This window comes from Coregonus lavaretus (genome assembly GCF_964263955.1).
Source record: "Coregonus lavaretus genome assembly, chromosome: 13".
Taxonomy (NCBI): domain Eukaryota; kingdom Metazoa; phylum Chordata; class Actinopteri; order Salmoniformes; family Salmonidae; genus Coregonus; species Coregonus lavaretus.
The window spans coordinates 51,596,786-51,618,954 of record NC_140000.1 but is presented as its reverse complement, the minus strand read 5'-3'; the positions used below and the strand labels follow the sequence as shown (position 1 = coordinate 51,618,954).

Below are 22,169 nucleotides of genomic sequence, written 5' to 3'. Positions count from 1 at the left end.
ACATGCTGGGCCAATGTAGTTTTACATTGTCTTCACAGCAGGGCCTGAAGTACTAAGCTAAAGAGAGACTGCAAAACACTCACGCAGGCAGACACAATCCTATGGGCTTTTCACAGCACTGAGCAAGGGGCCATGAGAGTTTAGTATTCAATAAGAGTTTGGAAACTCGTCACCCCCCTCATATTCATTTTAATCATCAATGTTAATGATTTTTTAATGACTCAATATTCTATATTCTCCCTCGAAGCTAGTGTAGAGTGAAGCGACAATAATGATGGCGGCGTGGTATTTGTGATTTGCGAAGACTGAATTAAGTCAGAAGTTCTTACTGTCAAAGTGCAAAAACACAGTTAAATGAACCCCCCCTAACATGGTTTAACGGAGTGAGAGGAGATAATTATTGCAGTTCTGTGTGTGGTATGGGTGTAACGGTACATGTATTCGTACCGAACCGTCCAATTTGTAAGTCGCTCTGGATAAGAGCGTCTGCTAAATAATGTAAATGTACGGGGACCTCGGTTCGGTCCGCACTGTGAACCCAAAGTACATTTTTAAAAAACGGTTTTTAAAAACACTATGCCTCTTGAGTAAATCTGAGTTTAAAAAAAATAAAAAATCTGTCCATTCCGTTAAACAACTATAGCCTATGCACTCATTGTAATCAAAATTTGAATCTTAATTTCCGCATTTCAAACTGTCCTTTTGTGAGGCGCAGCCGGGAACTAGTTCTGTAGGAAGGCGAGTGGTGTGGTGGATAAACCAGGAGGATGCTCCATCATCGGTTAATCTCAAGTTTGGGAATATTTTGGCTTCCAGTAGAATACAACGGCGATGGACAGAGAGAGTATGTCGCCACTGCTCAACGAGAATAGCCTATGCAGCTGCCAACACCTCAAACATGAAACATGTTGACACATTTACGCCGACATCACCCCAGTATTCCTACCACCGGAGCAAAAAAACAACACTTAATCGTCTCCCCTCTGCATTCAAGCAGCCCTTCGCAGCTGATTCTGACCGGGCAAAAGTAATTACAAGAGTGATAGGTATGTTTAAAACCGTGGATATGTGCTCATTCTCGGTGGTTGAGAAGAATTTCGGGTTTCAGCACCTCGTGAAAGTGCTCCCGACACATTACGAACTTCACCCTCAAGCAGTGGGGAGAACAGGTATTTGATACACTGCTGATTTTTCAGGTTTTCCTACTTATAAAGCATGTATAGGTCTGTAATTTTTATTATAGGTACACTTCAACTGTGAGAGACGGAATCTAAAACAAAAATCCAGAAAAATCACATTGTATGATTTTTAAGTAATTAATTTGCATTTTATTGCATGACATAAGTATTTGATACATCAGAAAAGCAGAACTTAATATTTGGTACAGAAACCTTTGTTTGCAATTACAGAGATCATACGTTTCCTGTAGGTCTTGACCAGGTTTGCACACACTGCAGCAGGGATTTTGGCCCACTCCTCCATACAGACCTTCTCCAGATCCTTCAGGTTTCGGGGCTGTCGCTGGGCAATACGGACTTTCAGCTCCCTCCAAAGATTTTCTATTGGGTTCAGGTCTGGAGACTGGCTAGGCCACTCCAGGACCTTGAGATGCTTCTTACGGAGCCACTCCTTAGTTGCCCTGTCTGTCTGTTTCGGGTTGTTGTCATGCTGGAAGATCCAGCCACGACCCATCTTCAATGCTCTTACTGAGGGAAGGAGGTTGTTGGCCAAGATCTCGCGATACATGGCCCCATCCATCCTCCCCTCAATACGGTGCAGTCGTCCTGTCCCCTTTGCAGAAAAGCATCCCCAAAGAATGATGTTTCCACCTCCATGCTTCACGGTTGGGATGGTGTTCTTGGGGTTGTACTCATCCTTCTTCTTCCTCCAAACACGGCGAGTGGAGTTTAGACCAAAAAGCTCTATTTTTGTCTCATCAGACCACATGACCATCTCCCATTCCTCCTCTGGATCATCCAGATGGTCATTGGCAAACTTCAGACAGGCCTGGACATGCGCTGGCTTGAGCAGGGGGACCTTGTGTGCGCTGCAGGATTTTAATCCATGACGGCGTAGTGTGTTACTAATGGTTTTCTTTGAGACTGTGGTCCCAGCTCTCTTCAGGTCATTGACCAGGTCCTGCCGTGTAGTTCTGGGCTGATCCCTCACCTTCCTCATGATCATTGATGCCCCATGAGGTGAGATCTTGCATGGAGCCCCAGACCGAGGGTGATTGACCGTCATCTTGAACTTCTTCCATTTTCTAATAACAGTTGTTGCCTTCTCACCAAGCTGCTTGCCTATTGTCCTGTAGCCCATCCCAGCCTTGTGCAGGTCTACAATTTTATCCCTGATGTCTTTACACAGCTCTCTGGTCTTGGCCATTGTGGAGAGGTTGGAGTCTGTTTGATTGAGTGGGTGGACAGGTGTCTTTTTATACAGGTAACGAGTTCAAACAGGTGCAGTTAATACAGGTTTTGAGTGGAGAACAGGAGGGCCTCTTAAAGAAAAACTAATAGGTCTGTGAGAGCCGGAATTCTTACTGGTTGGTAGGTGATCAAATACTTATGTCATGCAATAAAATGCAAATTAATTACTTAAAAATCATACAATGTGATTTCTGGATTCTTGTTTTAGATTCCGTCTCTCACAGTTGAAGTCTACCTATGATAAAATTACAGACCTCTACATGCTTTGTAAGTAGGAAAACCTGCAAAATCGGCAGTGTATCAAATACTTGTTCTCCCCACTGTATAAGCAAGCTGAAGCCGAAGTTCTTCTGTGTTGTGCTTACTACAGATAGATGGACCTCCAGAGCTACAGAGAGCTACTTAACAGTGACATCACATTAACGCCGGAGTGGGAAATTACACGCCCCCTTTATAGGAGTCACACAAGTGTGCATATTTTTCTTTGTAAGAAAACACTATAGCATAGGCCTATACAATGTCTGAGCCATGTTCACATATTGATTTCACATGCATATTGCACTTTATTCTAGTGTTGTTGATGAGTAATCGTGTGTTTTTCATTCATTTATATTGCTGATGGTGCTCTCATGGAGCATTATGACTCATGGTCATATATGGAGTCAGGAACACCCACACTTCTGTATTAAATAAACAAAAATGAACTACAGTAACTGTTGGCATTTCATTTACCCGCTGTACAGAAACCGAACCGTGACCCCAAAACTGCAATACGTACCGAACCGTGGGTTTGGAGAAGCGTTCCACCCCTAGTGTGTGTGTTGTCTCGTCATACAACACGGGGCATAACAGCCCATATCTAGCCATGTAATGAGGGTGTCAAAAGAGAGTTTAACCTGTGTTGGGGATGTTATGAAAATGGCATGTTCATCATGTTTGGCCCCATTTAAAATACTGTGTGTGTGTGTGATTTTACGATGCCAGGGTTTATCGCGTGATTAAACGACAGCACACGCGCCGCTGTTAAGTGTTTATGCGCATGCATAATGACGCGCAAGCGAGTTGGATACGCCGTAGGAATAAAATCACACACACACTTCTAGACATCTTTTTCTTCTGCATTCAGGCCCTCCAATGTGTCTGTTTCCTCCACTAAACGTCCAGCGCATTGACAGTCCAGAAGCAGCATTCTAGTGGTGCTGTGGTTTACGGAGAGAAGTTGTACTCCTGGGTGTGTTAGAAAACAACTCAAACATTCCTGTGCCTGGAGCGAGAGCTTGATTGGGGGGGGGTCTGTGTGTGTGAGGGAGGGAGAGAGAGAGTTTGTGGGTGTATGTGCTTCTGTGTGTGTTTTAAATGAGCGTGTGTGTATGTGTGTTCGGGGTATTTTGCAGGTTTTCCACTCCAGCGCCTCGTTTTATAAGGCATGGAAGGTAGAGATGTAGTCAGCCAAGTTGATCCACCCGTGGCAGTATGATTTGTTTCTGCTTTAAACACACTATTAATCACCCCGGCCTTGTTGTTGTTTAGATTAGGGCGAGATTAAAACGTAAATGCACAGCGGCATCAGAATTAGTAGACATATTTACAGTTATCAATGCATCTGACTCTAAAATCCTCACATCAACTAGGTCTATATCTCAAATGGAAAATGTAATCTGCATGAGACACCAACCAGACATGGATTCAAACACTATTTGAAATCTTTCAAATACTTTCAGCGATTGCTTTAGCCTTGCATGGAGTGCAAGTTTGGCGGTGGGCTGGAACTTTTGCCATTATTCTATTGGTTCCATTGTAACAGGCATGCTCAATCAACCCCAGCTAATGTACACTGAGTGTACAAAACATTAGGTTCACCTGCTCTTGATGTAGACTGACCAGGTGAAAGCCATGGTCCCTTATTGATGTCACTTGTTAAATCCACTTCAATCAGTATAGATGAAGGGGAGGAGACAGGTTAAAGAAGGATTTTTAAGCCTTGAGACAATTGAGACATGGATTGTGTATGTGTGCCATTCAGAGGGTGAATGGGCAAGACAAAATATTTAAGTGCCTTTGAACGGGGTATGGTAGTAGGTGCCAGGCGCACAGGTTTGTGTCAAGAACTGCAACGCTGCAGTGTTTTTCACACGCAACAGTTTCCCATGTGTATCAAGAGTGCTCCACCACCCAAAGGACATCCAGCCGACTTGACACAACTGTGGGAAGCATTGGAGTCAACATGGGCCAGCATCCCTGTGGAACGCTTTCGAAACATTGTAGAGTCCATGCCCCGATGAATTGAGGCTGTTCTGAGGGCAAAAGGGGTTCACAATTCAATATTAGGAAGGCGTTCCTAATGTTTTGTGCACTGTTTGTCAAATGTTTTCAAATGGGATTTGAACCCAACATTGTCTGTTATTTATCCTCTTGTTCTTCTATGCCCCTCCACCACTCCATTCAGTCAATATAAAAGATAGAAGTACAGTGGGGGAAAAAAGTATTTAGTCAGCCACCAATTGTGCAAGTTCTCCCACTTAAAAAGATGAGAGAGGCCTGTAATTTTCATCATAGGTACACGTCAACTATGACAGACAAAATGAGAAAAAATAATCCAGAAAATCACATTGTAGGATTTTTAATGAATTTATTTGCATATTATGGTGGAAAATAAGTATTTGGTCAATAACAAAAGTTTCTCAATACTTTGTTATATACCCTTTGTTGGCAATGACACAGGTCAAACGTTTTCTGTAAGTCACAAGGTTTTCACACACTGTTGCTGGTATTTTGGCCCATTCCTCCATGCAGATCTCCTCTAGAGCAGTGATGTTTTGGGGCTGTCGCTGGGCAACAGACTTTCAACTCCCTCCAAAGATTTTCTATGGGGTTGAGATCTGGAGACTGGCTAGGGCACTCCAGGACCTTGAAATGCTTCTTACGAAGCCACTCCTTCGTTGCCCGGGCGGTGTGTTTGGGATCATTGTCATGCTGAAAGACCCAGCCACGTTTCATCTTCAATGCCCTTGCTGATGGAAGGAGGTTTTCACTCAAAATCTCACGATACATGGCCCCATTCATTCTTTCCTTTACACGGATCAGTCGTCCTGGTCCCTTTGCAGAAAAACAGCCCCAAAGCATGATGTTTCCACCCCCATGCTTCACAGTAGGTATGGTGTTATTTGGATGCAACTCAGCATTCTTTGTCCTCCAAACACGACGAGTTGAGTTTTTACCAAAAAGTTCTATTTTGGTTTCATCTGACCATATGACATTCTCCCAATCCTCTTCTGGATCATCCAAATGCACTCTAGCAAACTTCAGACGGGCCTGGACATGTACTGGCTTAAGCAGGGGGATACGTCTGGCACTGCAGGATTTGAGTCCCTGGCGGCGTAGTGTGTTTGTTACTTTGGTCCCAGCTCTCTGCAGGTCATTCACTAGGTCCCCCCGTGTGGTTCTGGGATTTTTGCTCACCGTTCTTGTGATCATTTTGACCCCACGGGGTGAGATCTTGGGAGATTATCAGTGGTCTTGTATGTCTTCCATTTCCTAATAATTGCTCCCACAGTTGATTTCTTCAAACCAAGCTGCTTACCTAGTGCAGATTCAGTCTTCCCAGCCTGGTGCAGGTCTACAATTTTGTTTCTGGTGTCCTTTGACAGCTCTTTGGTCTTGGCCATAGTGGAGTTTGGAGTGTGACTGTTTGAGGTTGTGGACAGGTGTCTTTTATACTGATAACAAGTTCAAACAGGTGCCATTAATACAGGTAACGAGTGGAGGACAGAGGAGCCTCTTAAAGAAGAAGTTACAGGTCTGTGAGAGCCAGAAATCTTGCTTGTTTGTAGGTGACCAAATACTTATTTTCCACCATAATTTGCAAATAAATTCATAAAAAATCCTACAATGTGATTTTCTGGATTTTTTTTTCTCAATTTGTCTGTCATAGTTGATGTGTACCTATGATGAAAATTACAGGCCTCATCTTTTTAAGTGGGAGAACTTGCACAATTGGTAGCTGACTAAATACATTTTTTCCCCACTGTATGGCGCTGTGTTCATCCATTGCAGTATATTCCTTTAGAAGGCTAGGTCCTCCACCATTTGTACCTATTCTCTTTGAAGTGAATAAGTGCAGAGCTTCAGTTCACTGTTCGCTGTAGCCCAATCCATACAGCCTGAGAGACCAAAACATTCCCCCATTCTTTTTATTTGATTTGTATTCACAATTTATGGTTACAAAAGGAAAATATCAAGTCAGAACTAAAAGATTTTGCAACACATACAAACAAAGTGTTTTCTATTGGTTTATTGAGCCACCCCAGCTCAAACAGGCAACACATATTAAGTATTTGAAACCCTGATCACTAGTTTCCTCCCATTCTTTAATAGCCTGTGTTGTTGCTAGGACACGGCTCAGCTGAGAATATACATGTTTTTTTTTCTGCCGATTCCCAGATAAATGTTGATACCCAAACTATTATTACCTTGAAGGTAGGTACACTGCCCTCGGCCGCCATGGCAACCAGAGTTAGAAGGCATGACAAGGAAGGATCAGAGATGATTAGCCGCAAGTGTTGTTGTATTGATTTAAGGGTACAGTGGTGTGAGACCAGTCATTGGGCGAATGTACCAATACGTACATGGAACAAAAAGGGCTAAAATGCTGATTTTTGACTGCATATAGGCCTATTTTGCTTCTGTTTTGATCCCGTTTTGAATGAAGAAAAGGGAAATGTCAGTGAACCCAGTTCACTCAGTCAGTGTCGAAGCTAAACCACCGAACGAGCAGATTTGACAGTCCTACAAAAGCTTTTGTGTCCTGCTATACAGACACCATCATTTTACCTCATCAGCAAACACAAGGAAGGACAGAATATATTTGACAGGACAGTAGGCGGCAGGTAGCCTAGCGGTTAAGAGCATTGGGCCAGTAACCGAAAGATCGCTGGTTCGAATCCCCGAGCCGACTTGAGCAAGGCACTTAACCCTAATTTTAAGTTGCTCTGGATAAGAGCGTCTGCTAAATGACTAACATGTAAATGTAGTACTAAAGCCTTTGTGCCAGGGTACACAGTGTAGCTTCATTTGAGAACCTGCAGTGGCTTCTTTTAGCGCTCTCAGCTCTGCTCCGCTTGACACCACAGACACCATCGCTTTACTTCATAAGCGAGGTAATTGGGACTTGACATGGTGGTACTCTGCAGTATTTACAGACACGTCTGGTGCTCGGGAGGGCACGGTACGCCCGAAAGCCCCAGCTCCGAGCCGCCCGCGCTCTGCCCTCGCCTCACACAGCACGGCCGACTATATTAGTTTAACAAGGTATCTTCGCTCCCTTGAAATCCGGTGGGATTGCGTGCAAGGAGTGCTGCCATCCCCAAATTGGGTTCACCCTCCGGGCATCCTGCATCAGATGTGCCCCTCTTCAGTCCCGAGTGGTCCTAAAGAGTGTTTTACATGATGGGTCAAATGTTGTATCATTATAGTCCACCAATGGATTGAACCCACTTTTCCCCACAGAACCCTATTGTCATCAACCTAAGCATAAAGGGTGTTCAACACTGAAATACAATAAGCTCAACCAATCAATCAAAGTGTCCGTTTAGTAAGTTGGCACGCATCCAGAGGAAGCCTCAAAGTGCTCCGCTTTAAGAGATGTATGAAATAAGTATTATGTCTACATCTCTATCAAGATGGCGGAAATTCTTTTGATCTTTTATGAAGCGTGTCCAATATTCATATTCAAAGGGTTTATTTTATCAGAGAGTGTGTCCGTATCAAATGGCTGTCAGAGCAGCAGTGAAGAGCTGTTAATGTGTGATGGAGATAGTTGGTTATTCTTTGACTTGCACAAGTAGTGGAGGAAAATACCAATCTACCCTCCTGTTGTTAATGTTTCTGTGATACAATAAAACTTATTTCAATACATTTTAGTAACCAAGTTTCAGGGATAAGTCATATAAATATAATTTTTCTACATATAAGAATGTCAATTTCAAGAGAATTTAACCAGACTGCATCTCAATTCAAGCATTCTCTTGACGCTTGAGAAGAAAATTTGTTATGAATCCCACTTATCATTTTTTTTATTCAATAGTGTCAGTGTTATTTGACCTTTAACACCCCCACACACGCCGGTGAAAGGAAATCAAGAGCGTTGATGGATACAGTCAGTCAGTGTACAATCTCAGGCCATAGACTTCAGGTTCCTATTCACAAGATCTGATCTAGGATCAGATCCATATTATATAATCCATGTCATTTGATTGGTAATGAATTAAAAAATACCTATATCAGCGCTCCTACTATGAGCCTCTGTGAATACGGGCTCTGAAGTGCTGTACACAGGCCTCAGGTGGTTAGACTGGACCGGAGTCCATTTCAGGTCGTTTCTCTTCCTTTCCACCCTCTCCGCACTGACCGAGACGCCAGCAAGCCTTAGACGTTTACTCTTGTCTGGTAATTAAGGTAAATCTGCAGAGAAGTGCTTTCCTCCCGCTCTATTTCCGTCTCTTTCTCTCTCCGTCTCTCCCGCTCTCTCTCACACTCCCTCTCTACTCTTCCCCCTATTGAAATAGCTGTTTCGCTCGGTGACATAATCCAAAGCTAGATTTGGCTAACTTTATAAGTAGTGAGGCTCCTCTTTTCAATGCGGCGGGTCTCAGCCTCAGCAGAAAAAGTCCAATGAAAATGTTGCATTAATCCACTTATCAGGGGAGAGCACATTCGGATAATCCCGGCCCGCTCAAAGTGTCTCCTGTTATGCTGCGGATGCAAGAGTTGTTTTATATAACGTGTGTGGGAATGGAAAGTGAGAGACGGCGTGGCGTTTGATGTCTTGTGTTGCCAGTTTGACTATAGTGGGAGCAGTCGGGATGTGTGTATTTGTCTGTGTGTGTGTGTATAGCGGTATGCACACGTGTGCGTGTGTGTTTTGTTGTTGTCTGTATACCTGTCTGGTCATTTGACAGGAGTCACTAGGTCCCCAGGTCCAGATCCCAGATGGGACGTTGTGTGGAGTTTGCAGTTCACTCCACTAGCAAAGGTTTCTTCTTGTTCTTCAGCATCATCATGCCCCACTTCTCTAAATGATAGCCAGCTGCTTTTACTGTTGTGTTAACAACACCAGGGCATCTGAGCACATCAACACTGCGATGAAGTCATGTCTCTCTCTCCCTCTCCACCCGGGGCTTTAAGACGGTGGAATTACAGCTGCGTGTTTGAGCAGAGCCGAGGCTCAGTTTTTTTATCCATAAAATATATATTACAGACTTTCCCCGCTGCATCTAGCCTATTGAACTCAACCACTCACACTGTGGTTGGTGTGGGGAGCTCTGCAGCGAAACAGCCCTGTGTCTGACCAAGCATGCTTTTTTCTTATTGTACACCTATACTCTGATATCTACCTTCACTTGGATATCCACACACACACACACACACACACACACACACACACACACACACACACAGTTAAGCGAATCTCAGAGCCCCTGGTCCCAGTCGGAACAAACACATTTCCTCTCCTTATCAGATATCCCCCTCCAGTCCTCTCCTCTAGGGGTATCTTCTAAATGACTTCCTCTATCTTGAGATCTGCACACTGGTCTGTGGAGAATCTGCTGGATCCTCTAATCTACCATCGCTTTGTCAAACCTTTTAATCTATCATCACTTTACTTAATGGGGTCAGACTCTCTCCCTCTCTGTCATGCACTGCTTGAGAATGTGTTCTATTCCTTTTTTCAGTCTTCTGCTTTTGTCCTCTTTATTTCCTCTACTCTTTCTCTACCTCTTTCTCTCCTTCACCTCCTCTCCTCTCTTTCTCTCCTCCTTCTCCTGCTTCTCATCCCCCTCTCTCTCTTCCTCCTCCTCTCATCTAAAGTCATTACCCCTGCCCAATGATGCAGAGCCATTATAGAACATGTGTAGATTCGGGGAGGAGACACGACACAAAGCACAGATGAACCAAAACCATATTTTATGGGGGGAATAAATGGCTTTATTTGTTGAGGCTCAGCACAAACAAGCTTACAGCCGTGTTCCGCTATAGGAAAATGAGGAGCCTCGGCGGGAAGTCTGCGCTAAATGAAATTTCCATTATGCCGATCAGATTGGGTTTTTATGCTTATTTTCTGTTGTGAAGTGTGTGTGTTTGCTGGAGGTAATATGACTAAGAGCATCTTATAGCAATGTTATTGACCGTAATATGTTGGGTAGTCCAGGCAGTTTTCTATATTAAGTGGAAATTGAGCCTTTCCTTGTGTTTTGGCTTGTAATAGGTTAACTTTCCACTCATTCTGTTAGGTCTACTTTAAAATGAAAATGGATGCAATGGCCTCCGAAGACTTATAATAGCAGTCACACACAATAACATTTAGGCTAATTAGTAAATGCTTCAGCCATTTTGAAGTTAGAAAAATCATAATAAAAATATGTTTTCTTGTCACATACACCGGATAGGTGCAGTGAAATGTGTTGTTTTACAGGGTCAGCCATAGTAGTACGGCGCCCCTGGAGCAAATTAGGATCAAGTGCCTTGCTCAAGGGTACATCGACAGATTTTTCACCTTGTCTGCTCAGGTATTCGAACCAGCAACCTTTTGGTTACTGGCCAAATGTTCTAACCGCTAGGCTAACCTAACGCCCTACATCTATCATCTACAGCAATGATGAATCCTAAGATTTTGCCCTATTGTTGTACAAAACGCTACATCGCCCAACATAGTCCTCAATTGTAGTACAACACCTTTTAGGCCCCTTTACGGTTACACTATAGCCCCAAACCCACTCCTAGCTAGGCCATTCTATCTTCTTCCTTCACCACTCTGTCACACAACCCCCATCTTACCACCCACCCTCGCCAGATGCCACATTAGCAGAGAGCATGCTGGGACATCCATTTGCTAGAATCCTGACTACCCTCCATCACTGTGTCCTTGTCCAGCGAGGCCCTCAGATGAATGACAACGCCCCCCTCGTTTCCTCTCCCCTCTTTGTTTCCTCAACATGTGGGACGGTTGGGACCTTCTCTCTCTCTAACGTTCTCTCTCTCTAACGTTCTCTCTCTCTCTCTAACGTTCTCTCTCTCTCTCTAACGTTCTCTCTCTCTCTCTAACGTTCTCTCTCTCTCTCTCTAACGTTCTCTCTCTCTCTAACGTTCTCTCTCGCTCTCTAACGTTCTCTCTCGCTCTCTCTCTAACGTTCTCTCTCGCTCTCGTTCTCTCTATCAGAATAGCTATTTGTTTGCTGAACTGTATGATGGAGAAAACATGTGCAGGCCAGTAGATTCCCGGATTGTAGATTCCCTGTTGCTCCCATCCTGGGCTTGGGGAATGTCATTGCCTGTCCCCTGTCCCCACCTATCCTCTTTATCCCTGCTTCCCTGCCTCTCTGTTTGCTCTGTCGGCCAGGAAGGGAGGAATGGGGGAAATGGTTGTTCCCTATTTAAACGTTGTTGTTTTCCTCCAGCTGCTGGGGAAGAAGGCATGTACTGTGTGCTGCTGAGCCTGTCCATGTCTGATAGTGATCAGCCACCTCTTGATTGTGTGGGTGCATGTGTGTGTGAGTGTGTTTGTGAGCGTAGAGTTATAAACAGCCCCAGTGCTCCTCTGGGGTGATCTACAGTCCAGCCTGACATGATTCACACTGACTGGGGGTGACCTTGGAAACTAGCCCATACACACTCAAGCACACAGCACACACACACACACGTACACACACAAAGTTCTGGCTATTGTATTTTCATGACCAGTATTTCTAATTATTTAAAATGCTTTGACTAGTTGATGATAGTTTGTTTTTGTTACATGTTTGTTCTCACAATTCTATATGTATTGCAAGTCGATGGACAAGAGCGAGCCATGAGAAAACAAGTTTTGATCAGTCATGGAAATGTGCTGAAAACAAATTGGCTCCCTATTTAAAAAGAAGATGGAGAACAAGCTATGAAGGAAAAATACTAGCGTTTTGGTGCTGGTACAGCCAACTAGCGCAAAAATATTGCGTAATTGTCGAAACGATACGGTATATCGTCAAAAAGAATATCCTGATATATAACTTTCTAGTTTTTTATTCATCGCTAATGTTAATCATGAATGATAGGCCGACATAACACTAAAATAAATTACGTTGACACACATTGACTCCATATCTCCCCATGTGTGCAGTCATACATTGTCTTCAACCCTATATAATCCGATATGACGTTGACAGTGAGTCCTGAGGTCCCTAATCCACTAAAGACCCAATGGCTCTTCAGATCAGGCTTCAGAGTATTTTGACCTCATTCACCGGGAGAGTTGTTGTCTGACATCATTTCCTGTGACATGCCGTTTCAGGTGAACGTCACGGTGGACTACATCAGAGCTGCCACCAGCGCCTCAGAGACCAGCACCGTCCCCGCCTTTGCAGAACGCACCTGTGCCACCGTCACCATCGGCGGCATGTGAGTACACCTACCTCGAAACAGACTTTTCCCCCTGCACTGTCGACCTCTGCTAACCCCTAACACGTCTGTGTCACCCCGTCTGTCACCTCTGTCATCTTGCTTGTAGGCAGGACGAGTAGACCAGACGAGTGTTTGTCAATCCTGGCTCTGGAAACACCTATAGCAGTAGTAGCACGGCAGAGTCAGCTCAAACTTGCTGTATTTCATGGTGCACCATATTTCTCTCCACGTGGCGAGCCAGACCCCTCTACCCGTTTAGCACAAGGCGAGGGAGAGAGGCTCAGCAGGGGGGGGGGGGCTAGCGCGAGATAGATAGCGCTAATAGGCTACGTCCTAGATACCACTACCATTGAGCTTGTTAGTATTGGAGTGGGGAGTGGTGGAGAGGGTTGTGGAAAAGGCCTGTTTGATTTCCCAAGGACACGTCAACCTCATTTCCTGATACTTTATAAATGCATACAGCCAGGCAGGCTAGGTCATCAGTAAATAAGAGTTTGTTCTTTAAGCTGACTTGCATTTATAAATGAAGGTAGAATAAATACAATCCTTGGAACAATCCTTGGAACAAGCACTAATCTGACAACCTGGATGAGTCAAAGCGAAAGATCCACCATGTTGTTTTCACCCATCCCAGTCGTGAGATCTATGAAAAGAAAACTATGCTTTTTAAACCTTTTTTAAAAGTGTCTAATTTGAAGGCAATTTGCAACACTTGCTGATCTGCCTCCACAGTAACATTCAGAAGATGCGAAAGTCATTAAAGCCACTGTCATGATGTGATGCTCAATTTGTCTCAATTTATAAAAGGCAGAGAAATGAAACAAAGCAACGATGGGGAAATGACTTGTACTGTTTTTTTCTCTTTTTTTTTTTTTTGACACTCCATCTCAATTGGAGGCAGTTTACTAGCCTCCTACTGTTATTATTCCTTCTGCCTGCCTGTCTCTCTCTGCCTGCCTGTCTCTCTCTGCCTGCCTGTCTCTCTCTGCCTGCCTGTCTCTCTCTGCCTGCCTGTCTCGCTCTGCCTGCCTGCATCTCTGCCTGCCTGCCTGCCTCTCTGCCTGCCTGCCTCTCTCTGCCTGCCTGCCTGTCTCTCTCTGCCTGCCTGTCTCTCTCTGCCTGCCTGCCTGTGTCTCTCTGCCTGTCTCTCTGCCTGTCTCTCTGCCTGTCTCTCTGCCTGCCTCTCTGCCTGCCTGCCTGCCTGTCCCTCTGCCTGCCTGCCTGCCTACCTGTCTCTCTCTGCCTGCCTGCCTACCTGTCTCTCTCTGCCTGCCTGCCTGCCTGCCTCTCTGCCTGCCTGTCTCTCTCTGCCTGCCTCTCTGCCTGCCTGCCTGCCTCTCTGCCTGCCTGCCTGCCTCTCTCTGCCTGCCTGCCTCTCTCTGCCTGCCTGCCTGTCTCTCTCTGCCTGCCTGCCTGCATGTCTCTCTCTCTGCCTGCCTGCCTGCATGTCTCTCTCTCTGCCTGCCTGCCTCTCTCTCTGCCTGCCTGCCTGCCTGCCTGTCTCTCTCTGCCTGCCTGCCTGCCTGCCTGCCTTCCTGCCTGCCTGTCTCTCTCTGCCTGCCTGCCTGCCTGCCTGCCTGCCTGCCTGCCTGCCTTTCTCTCTCTGCCTGCCTGCCTGTCTCTCTCTGCCTGCCTGCCTGCCTGCCTGCCTGCCTGTCTCCCTCTGCCTGCCTGCCTGCCTGCCTGCCTGTCTCTCTCTGCCTGCCTGCCTGCCTGCCTGTCTCTCTCTGCCTGCCTGCCTGTCTCTCTCTGCCTGCCTGTCTCTCTCTGCCTGCCTGCCTGTCTGCCTGTCTCTCTCTGCCTGCCTGCCTGTCTCTCTCTGCCTGCCTGCCTGCATGTCTCTCTGCCTGCCTGCCTGCCTGTCTCTCTCTGCCTGCCTGCCTGCCTGTCTCTCTCTGCCTGCCTGCCTGCCTGCCTGCCTGCCTGCCTGCCTGCCTGCCTGCCTGCCTGCCTGCCTGTCTCTCTCTGCCTGCCTGCCTGCCTGCCTGCCTTTCTCTCTCTGCCTGCCTGCCTGTCTCTCTCTGCCTGCCTGCCTGCCTGCCTGCCTGCCTGTCTCTCTCTGCCTGCCTGCCTGCCTGCCTGTCTCTCTCTGCCTGCCTGCCTGCCTGCCTGTCTCTCTCTGCCTGCCTGCCTGCCTGTCTCTCTCTGCCTGCCTGTCTCTCTCTGCCTGCCTGCCTGTCTGCCTGTCTCTCTCTGCCTGCCTGCCTGTCTGCCTGTCTCTCTCTGCCTGCCTGCCTGCCTGTCTGCCTGTCTCTCTCTGCCTGCCTGCCTGTCTCTCTCTGCCTGCCTGCCTGCCTGTCTCTCTCTGCCTGCCTGCCTGCCTGTCTCTCTCTGCCTGCCTGCCTGCCTGTCTCTCTCTGCCTGCCTGTCTCTCTCTGCCTGCCTGTCTCTCTCTGCCTGCCTGTCTCTCTCTGCCTGCCTGCCTGTCTCTGCCTGCCTGTCTCTCTCTGCCTGCCTTCCTGTCTCTCTCTGCCTGCCTGTGTCTGTCTGTCTCTCTCTGCCTGCCTGTGTCTGTCTGTCTCTGCCTGCCTGCCTGCCTGCCTGCCTGCCTGCCTGTCTCTCTCTGCCTGCCTGCCTGTCTCTCTCTGCCTGCCTGTGTCTGTCTGTCTCTGTCTCTTTCCCTCACCCCTCACTCCAGAAAACCTAATAAAAACATTTCACCCACAACGAGGAGCCACCAAACTTTCTCAATGATGGTCTTGGTGTGCCGACAGGCTAATAAAACATGCCAGAGGACACAAACTCATTTCGGAAAGACAAGCCTGCACCGAGCACACTCACTACCATCCACTTTAGCTGCTACATGGGCGCCCAAGGGCTCTGAGCTAACTGCGGAGCGCTGACATCGAACTCTTCCGCATTCTTTTTCTACTCCGGTCTCTCACCTTCCCCTTTTTCTGTGGTTGTGAAATAACAATGCAGTGTCTGGTTGCTGTGGTTCGAAGGTCTCTCTCACCTCGCCATGTTGCCGGCACCTTGACTTGTTAGTTAGTTGTTAGTCATTGTCTTTCGCATTTTCCTTTTGCTTTCTTCTGTTGTGTATCTGGGCTCGTGTTTCTTCAGTGTTTCTGGGCTCGTGTTTCTTCAGTGTTTCTGGGCTCGTGTTTCTTCAGTGTTTCTGGGCTCGTGTTTCTTCAGTGTTTCTGGGCTCGTGTTTCTTCAGTGTTTCTGGGCTCGTGTTTCTTTTTTGTTTCCTCAGTCTGTTTCTCTGTCTGTTTTTCTGTCTGTTTTTCTCTGTCCCTCTTTCCATTTATTAGTTTTTCTTGCTCCCTCCACAGTAACATAGCCGAGGCGTTGGTCAGTAAAGGTTTGGCCACGGTCATCCGCTACAGACAGGACGACGACCAGCGCTCATCCCACTACGACGAGCTACTGGCTGCAGAGGCACGGTAAGCATGGTGCCCCAAAATGGTTTCTACTGCTGAAAACGCTGAAAACCATTATTAATGACAAGCCTGCCCCAAAATGGCTTTGGTGAAAACCCATAATGCTTAAAAGTTATTGATGACTAATACCATGGCAACTGACAAACCCCCTAAATAAACCCAATTTCCCCAATTTGTGTGTATTTTCCCTCTTTAGTGATAGTCTGCCATATCATCAGCCTTGTTACCTCAGTCACACCCTCCATGCTACACTGCATCTAAACCTGCCTGATTTAACCAGATTAACTAAACCTGCCTGATTTAACCAGATTAACTAAACCTGCCTGATTTAACCAGATTGACTAAACCTCCCTTTAAATTAAAATGCTTTCTGTCTGACTCATGCAACAATAGTGTATTCCCCCTAGGGATACAATACGAAGATATGTGTGTGTTTGTGTTGCATCATGGGAAAATATTGAACAACACTGGTCAGAGGTAGCCATTTTTCCCTGTGTCGTAAATCAGCACCTCTACAGGGCCTGGGGCATATTCATTACGCCGATTCTGTTGCAAAACGTTTCTTAAATGGAAGCAAACCGAACAAAACGGGGAAGGACCTACCTGAATTTGTCCAATAGAAACTCCCTGCTCTGATTTTCTCCGAAAATATTGGCCGCCGAGTGTCTCACACACATGCACGCACACTAAATCAGGCCTTCTCTTTACACAGGCTCTATGAATATAATTATGGGGATGCGCACCGGGAGATTTAGTACGTGCTTTATTACACTGCTGAAGATGAAGATCTCAGGGTTAGAGGATAGATGGCTACCCACCCTTGGTGTTTGTGCAAGTGTTTTCCCATGATACTTTTCTCTCTTTCTGGGCTCCGCAATCTCCTCCTTCCATTTCTTATTCTCCACACACAAACACACACACACACACAGACACAGTAGTGAAACACACGTATCACTGACCCACAGATGACACTGACTGCCACAGTTTCCATCATCTTCGTCATCATCTGTAGCACTCAAACCCTTTCCAGTAGGAATCTACGCAAGTGGTCATCGCACCAGGGTCAGACAGAAAATGCACTCACTCGTCCCCCCCAACCATTACAGTTTCCATTTTAAGGGTATAGATTACACATGTGAATTCCCCCTGCCACTGATCCTCGTGGTGGTGCCGGGGAGCTTGGAAACTGTATCCCCTCTCTGAGCCGGAATGGCTCTCTGAGTGTTTATTACCACCAGCTCCATTTCTCCTCTGCGGCTCAAAGGCCTGATGGTTTCTCCTTAACTCGCTGCATGATGGGATGAACCGTAATTGTGGCCACTCTGTCTCACTCTCTCTCACTCTCTGCCTCTGATTGATCACAGGGCAATCAAGAACGGGAAAGGGCTGCATAGCAAGAAGGAGGTCCCCATCCACAGAGTGGCTGATATCTCTGGGGTAAGATGGATTAGTGTGAGAGTGTGGGTGGGGGAGAGAGAAATGTGTGTGGGACTTTGAGGAATAATGATGTGTGTGTGTGTGTGTGTGTGTTCACTGTTATGTGACTAGTCTTATATGTTGTGTGTTTTTCCCCCTTCAGTGTGTGTGCGCGTGCGTGTGCAATGTTCATACACATTCTCAGGTCACCAGGTCCAGTATCCCCAAAACATTTTGGGGACCATCGTTCTTCTTGATAAGATAATTGGCAATTGCCATACCTTGACCCACCAGTCTCGATGCCCTCCAGTCTCTCCCAAGCCACTCCCCAGGACAAGCCCTTGTCACCTGACCCATAGATTAATCACTCTAAGGAATATCCATAATACCAGTCCCCCCCAGTATTAAAGCAATAAAGGCCCATCTAAATATAGTCCCCTCTGCATTAATAAAGTCATCTAGGAAGTTGTTTACATGTGCCAGGGGCAGCAGACAGCGTCTCTGCTGATGAAAATTGATTGGGCTGCTCACTAAATGAAGATTAGATTTTACTCTGCGCATTCTCCACACACTCCGTGGACCGCGTGCGTTAAAGCACATAAAGGAATGGAGGCTGTACTCCAGTGTGTGTGTGCGCATGTATCTTTCTCTGTGTTGTCTGTCTGTACCTGTGTGTGTGTTGATCTTGCCCAGTCCCACCTCTAAAGGTGCTCCGTCTCTCTCAGCAGCCCTCTCTGTGTTTCACTGCAGCCATATTAGAGGGTGATACGACACATCACCATGTCAGCTTGTTTCCCCATCACTCTGAAGACTGACAGCCGCCCAGGAATAGATCCTTGATTCCATGCCAATCTGTTGAGGACTTCTGCCAATCAGGGAGAACAAGCGTTCTTGTGTGTGTGTATGTTCCTCCATCTTAAAGCACTGCTCCGTCTTGGCTTGAGATCTGGGCTGTGGAGGCTGCGGTGGCCGGACCAGGCTAATGTAATGAGTATTCTCATAAAAAGCTCCAAATAGCATCCAGCAGCCCACCACCGCCCCCCTCAGCTCTCCGCCTGTGTCACACACAGGGATATTACCGAGAGGGGTTATGTAGAGATGTGGGTTATATGGAGAAAAATACTGTGGGGATATACACTGCTCAAAAAAATGAAGGGAACACTTAAACAACACAATGTAACTCCAAGTCAATCACACTTCTGTGAAATCAAACTGTCCACTTAGGAAGCAACACTGATTTGACAATAAATTTCACATGCTGCTGTGCAAATGGAATAGACAGCAGGTGGAAATTGTAGGCAATTAGCAAGACACCCCCAATAAAGGAGTGGTTCTGCAGGTGGTGACCACTTTTGAATGCTGGCGGTGCTTTCACTCTAGTGGTAGCATGAGACGGAGTCTACAACCCACACAAGTGGCTCAGGTAGTGCAGCTCATCCAGGATGGCACATCAATGCGAGCTGTGGCAAGAAGGTTTGCTGTGTCTGTCAGCGTAGTGTCCAGAGCATGGAGGCGCTACCAGGAGACAGGCCAGTACATCAGGAGACGTGGAGGAGACCGTAGGAGGGCAACAACCCAGCAGCAGGACTGCTACCTCCGCCTTTGTGCAAGGAGGAGCAGGAGGAGCACTGCCAGAGCCCTGCAAAATGACCTCCAGCAGGCCACAAATGTGCATGTGTCTGCTCAAACGGTCAGAAACAGATTCCATGAGGGTGATATGAGGGCCCGACGTCCACAGGTGGGGGTTGTGCTTACAGCCCAGGATGTTTGGCATTTGCCAGAGAACATCAAGATTGGCAAATTCGCCACTGGCGCCCTGTGCTCTTCACAGATGAAAGCAGGTTCACACTGAGCACGTGACAGAGTCTGGAGACGCCGTGGAGAAGTTCTGCTGCCTGCAACATCCTCCAGCATGACCGGTTTGGCGGTGGGTCAGTCATGGTGTGGGGTGGCATTTCTTTGGGGGGCTGCACAGCCCTCCATGTGCTCGCCAGAGGTAGCCTGACTGCCATTAGGTACCGAGATGAGATCCTCAGACCCCTTGTGAGACCATATGCTGGTGCGGTTGGCCCTGGGTTCCTCCTAATGCAAGACAATGCTAGACCTCATGTGGCTGGAGTGTGTCAGCAGTTCCTGCAAGAGGAAGGCATTGATGCTATGGACTGGCCCACCCGTTCCCCAGACCTGAATCCAATTGAGCACATCTGGGATATCATGTCTTTAGTCCAGGTCTGGGAGGAGATCCCTCAGGAGACCATCCGCCACCTCATCAGGAGCATGCCCAGGCGTTGTAGGGAGGTCATACAGGCACGTGGAGGCCACACACACTACTGAGCCTCATTTGGACTTGTTTTAAGGACATTACATCAAAGTTGGATCAGCCTGTAGTGTGGTTTTCCACTTTAATTTTGAGGTTGACTCCAAATCCAGACCTCCATGGGTTGATAAATTTGATTTCCATTGATAATGTTTGTGTGATTTTGTTGTCAGCACATTCAACTATGTAAAATAAAAAGTATTTAATAAGATTATTTCATTCATTCAGATCTAGGATGTGTTATTTTAGTGTTCCCTTTATTTTTTTGAGCAGTGTATTATGGAATATAGGGGGATGTGTGTACAGTATGTATACATACAAAGGTGGGGGGTGCTGAGTGGATATGGCACTGGGACACCTCTCTCTCTGTCTCTCTCTCTCTCTCTCTCTCTGAACCAACACACTGGTACAGGTTGCGTGAACACAGTCCTCCCTTCATATTTGCCTCCTTCCCTCCTGACTCCTGCCCCCCAGCCCAGATAGTGTGCGTGTGCACCTGTTTCCCTATTCCCATTGCCCACCGTTCTCCATCCTAAGAGTTCATCTGAACAGAGAAATAATCTGTCGTTTAGGGCTAGATTCCTGCCCAGTAACTTGAATCACCACAACAATGTTGACTTTGCTTGACTTTGCACTCTGCAAACCTGAGCAACCTGGTGCTTGATGGAGTAGTTCTACCTTGTCAACAACATATTACCTCATCCTCCTTACCCAGGACATCCATCTGTTTTTCCAGAACACCATCTCTCTTCCCCCCCACCCCACTACATCTAAATCAAGAGAGAGGGCTAGTGAGTCACTGCCTTGTTTGTTGTGGCTGCATTGGCCTGCCTGCCTAGCTGTGTATTTTTTTATATAACTCTCTCTCTCTCTGCCATTGATTCATCAGCCTGTCTGAATAGGCGATGATTTAGCCACGCTTGTAATTCTGGCCTTGGCGTACCCATTAAGCCAGTGACTCACCAGAAGGGAGAGCGCGAGATGAGGCCTAGCAATGTCATGGTGAAATCATCGGTCCGTTCACCCCATGCTATGAGCTTCAACCTAGATTTACTAATCTGTACATGAAGTGGATAGACTAAGACTGAGGTGTATGATCCACTATCAGACCGTCCAAATTACCATGGAGATCTGCATTTATAGGGTGAAGCTGCTACTTTGAACATGTTTGAGGTGAAGCAGCTACTCTGAACATGTTTGAGGTGAAGCTGCTACTCTGAACATGTTTGAGGTGAAGCTGCTACTCTGAACATGTTTGAGGTGAAGCTGCTACTCTGAACATGTTTGAGGTGAAGCTGCTACTCTGAACATGTTTGAGGTGAAGCTGCTACTCTGAACATGTTTGAGGTGAAGCTGCTACTCTGAACATGTTTGAGGTGAAGCTGCTACTCTGAACATGTTTGAGGTGAAGCTGCTACTCTGAACATGTTTGAGGTGAAGCTGCTACTCTGAACATGTTTGAGGTTAACATCCTTATTTGTTTGTCAGTTCCTCATCCTCACTGTTTCTCTCTCTGTCTTTCTCTCTCGCTCTCTCTCTCGTCCTCTCTCTCTCTCCTTCCCTCGTCCTCTCTCTCTCCCTTCTCCTCTCTCTCAGGAGACACAGAAGGCCAAGCAGTTCCTGCCATTCCTCCAGAGAGCAGGCCGCTCTGAGGCGGTGGTAGAATACGTTTTCAGTGGCTCCCGCCTGAAACTCTACATGCCCAAAGAGACCTGCCTCATCACCTTCCTCCTTGCTGGTAAGTAGTCCCTCCGCGAGGGCCACTAGGCAACTTCCTGGTTTGGCAAACTACATCCTGGCTTAGGTTTCTTCCTGACTGCTTCTTTTAGGTTACTTTCTAGTAGAAAAGGTGCAGTGAAATGCTTGTGCTAGGAGCTAGCAACAGGGCGACCGTGTCTGTCGGCGCCATCTTGTTGGCTTCCTCCTCAGAGCTTGGAGGGTTATCAGTCTTTTAACTCTGTAACCAACCTAACATTTGATTTTGTTCACTTCCAGTTTAATTAAAACACTCTTAGATTTCATGTGTATCTTGTCTGCTAAACTCTACTTAGTGAGTGAGTGGTTCAGATGGCTGCCTGTTAGTCAGTTTAGCATGAAGGTCCTGCATGAGCTGTCCAGAGGCTGCTTACTAGGTGTGATATGCCACCCCCACACAGCTCTGTCCTGACCTCTCAGGGCTTAGCATAGACT

At 46.7% G+C, this 22,169-nt stretch overlaps 1 protein-coding gene across 1 annotated transcript in view; it reads left to right on the top strand.

Moving 5' to 3' along the window:
• LOC311139750 (staphylococcal nuclease domain-containing protein 1-like) overlaps positions 1-21,725 on the top strand; it is a gene marked incomplete at its 3' end in the record, with an annotated part of 64,639 nt that extends 42,914 nt beyond the window's left edge. The window contains exons 12-15 of the mRNA XM_084174689.1: positions 12,751-12,857; positions 16,139-16,249; positions 17,611-17,683; positions 21,576-21,725. Of these exons, the coding sequence (XP_084030815.1) occupies positions 12,751-12,857; positions 16,139-16,249; positions 17,611-17,683; positions 21,576-21,725 (441 nt within the window). The remainder of the gene's footprint in view (positions 1-12,750; positions 12,858-16,138; positions 16,250-17,610; positions 17,684-21,575) is intronic.
• Positions 21,726-22,169: the final 444 nt, after the last annotated feature.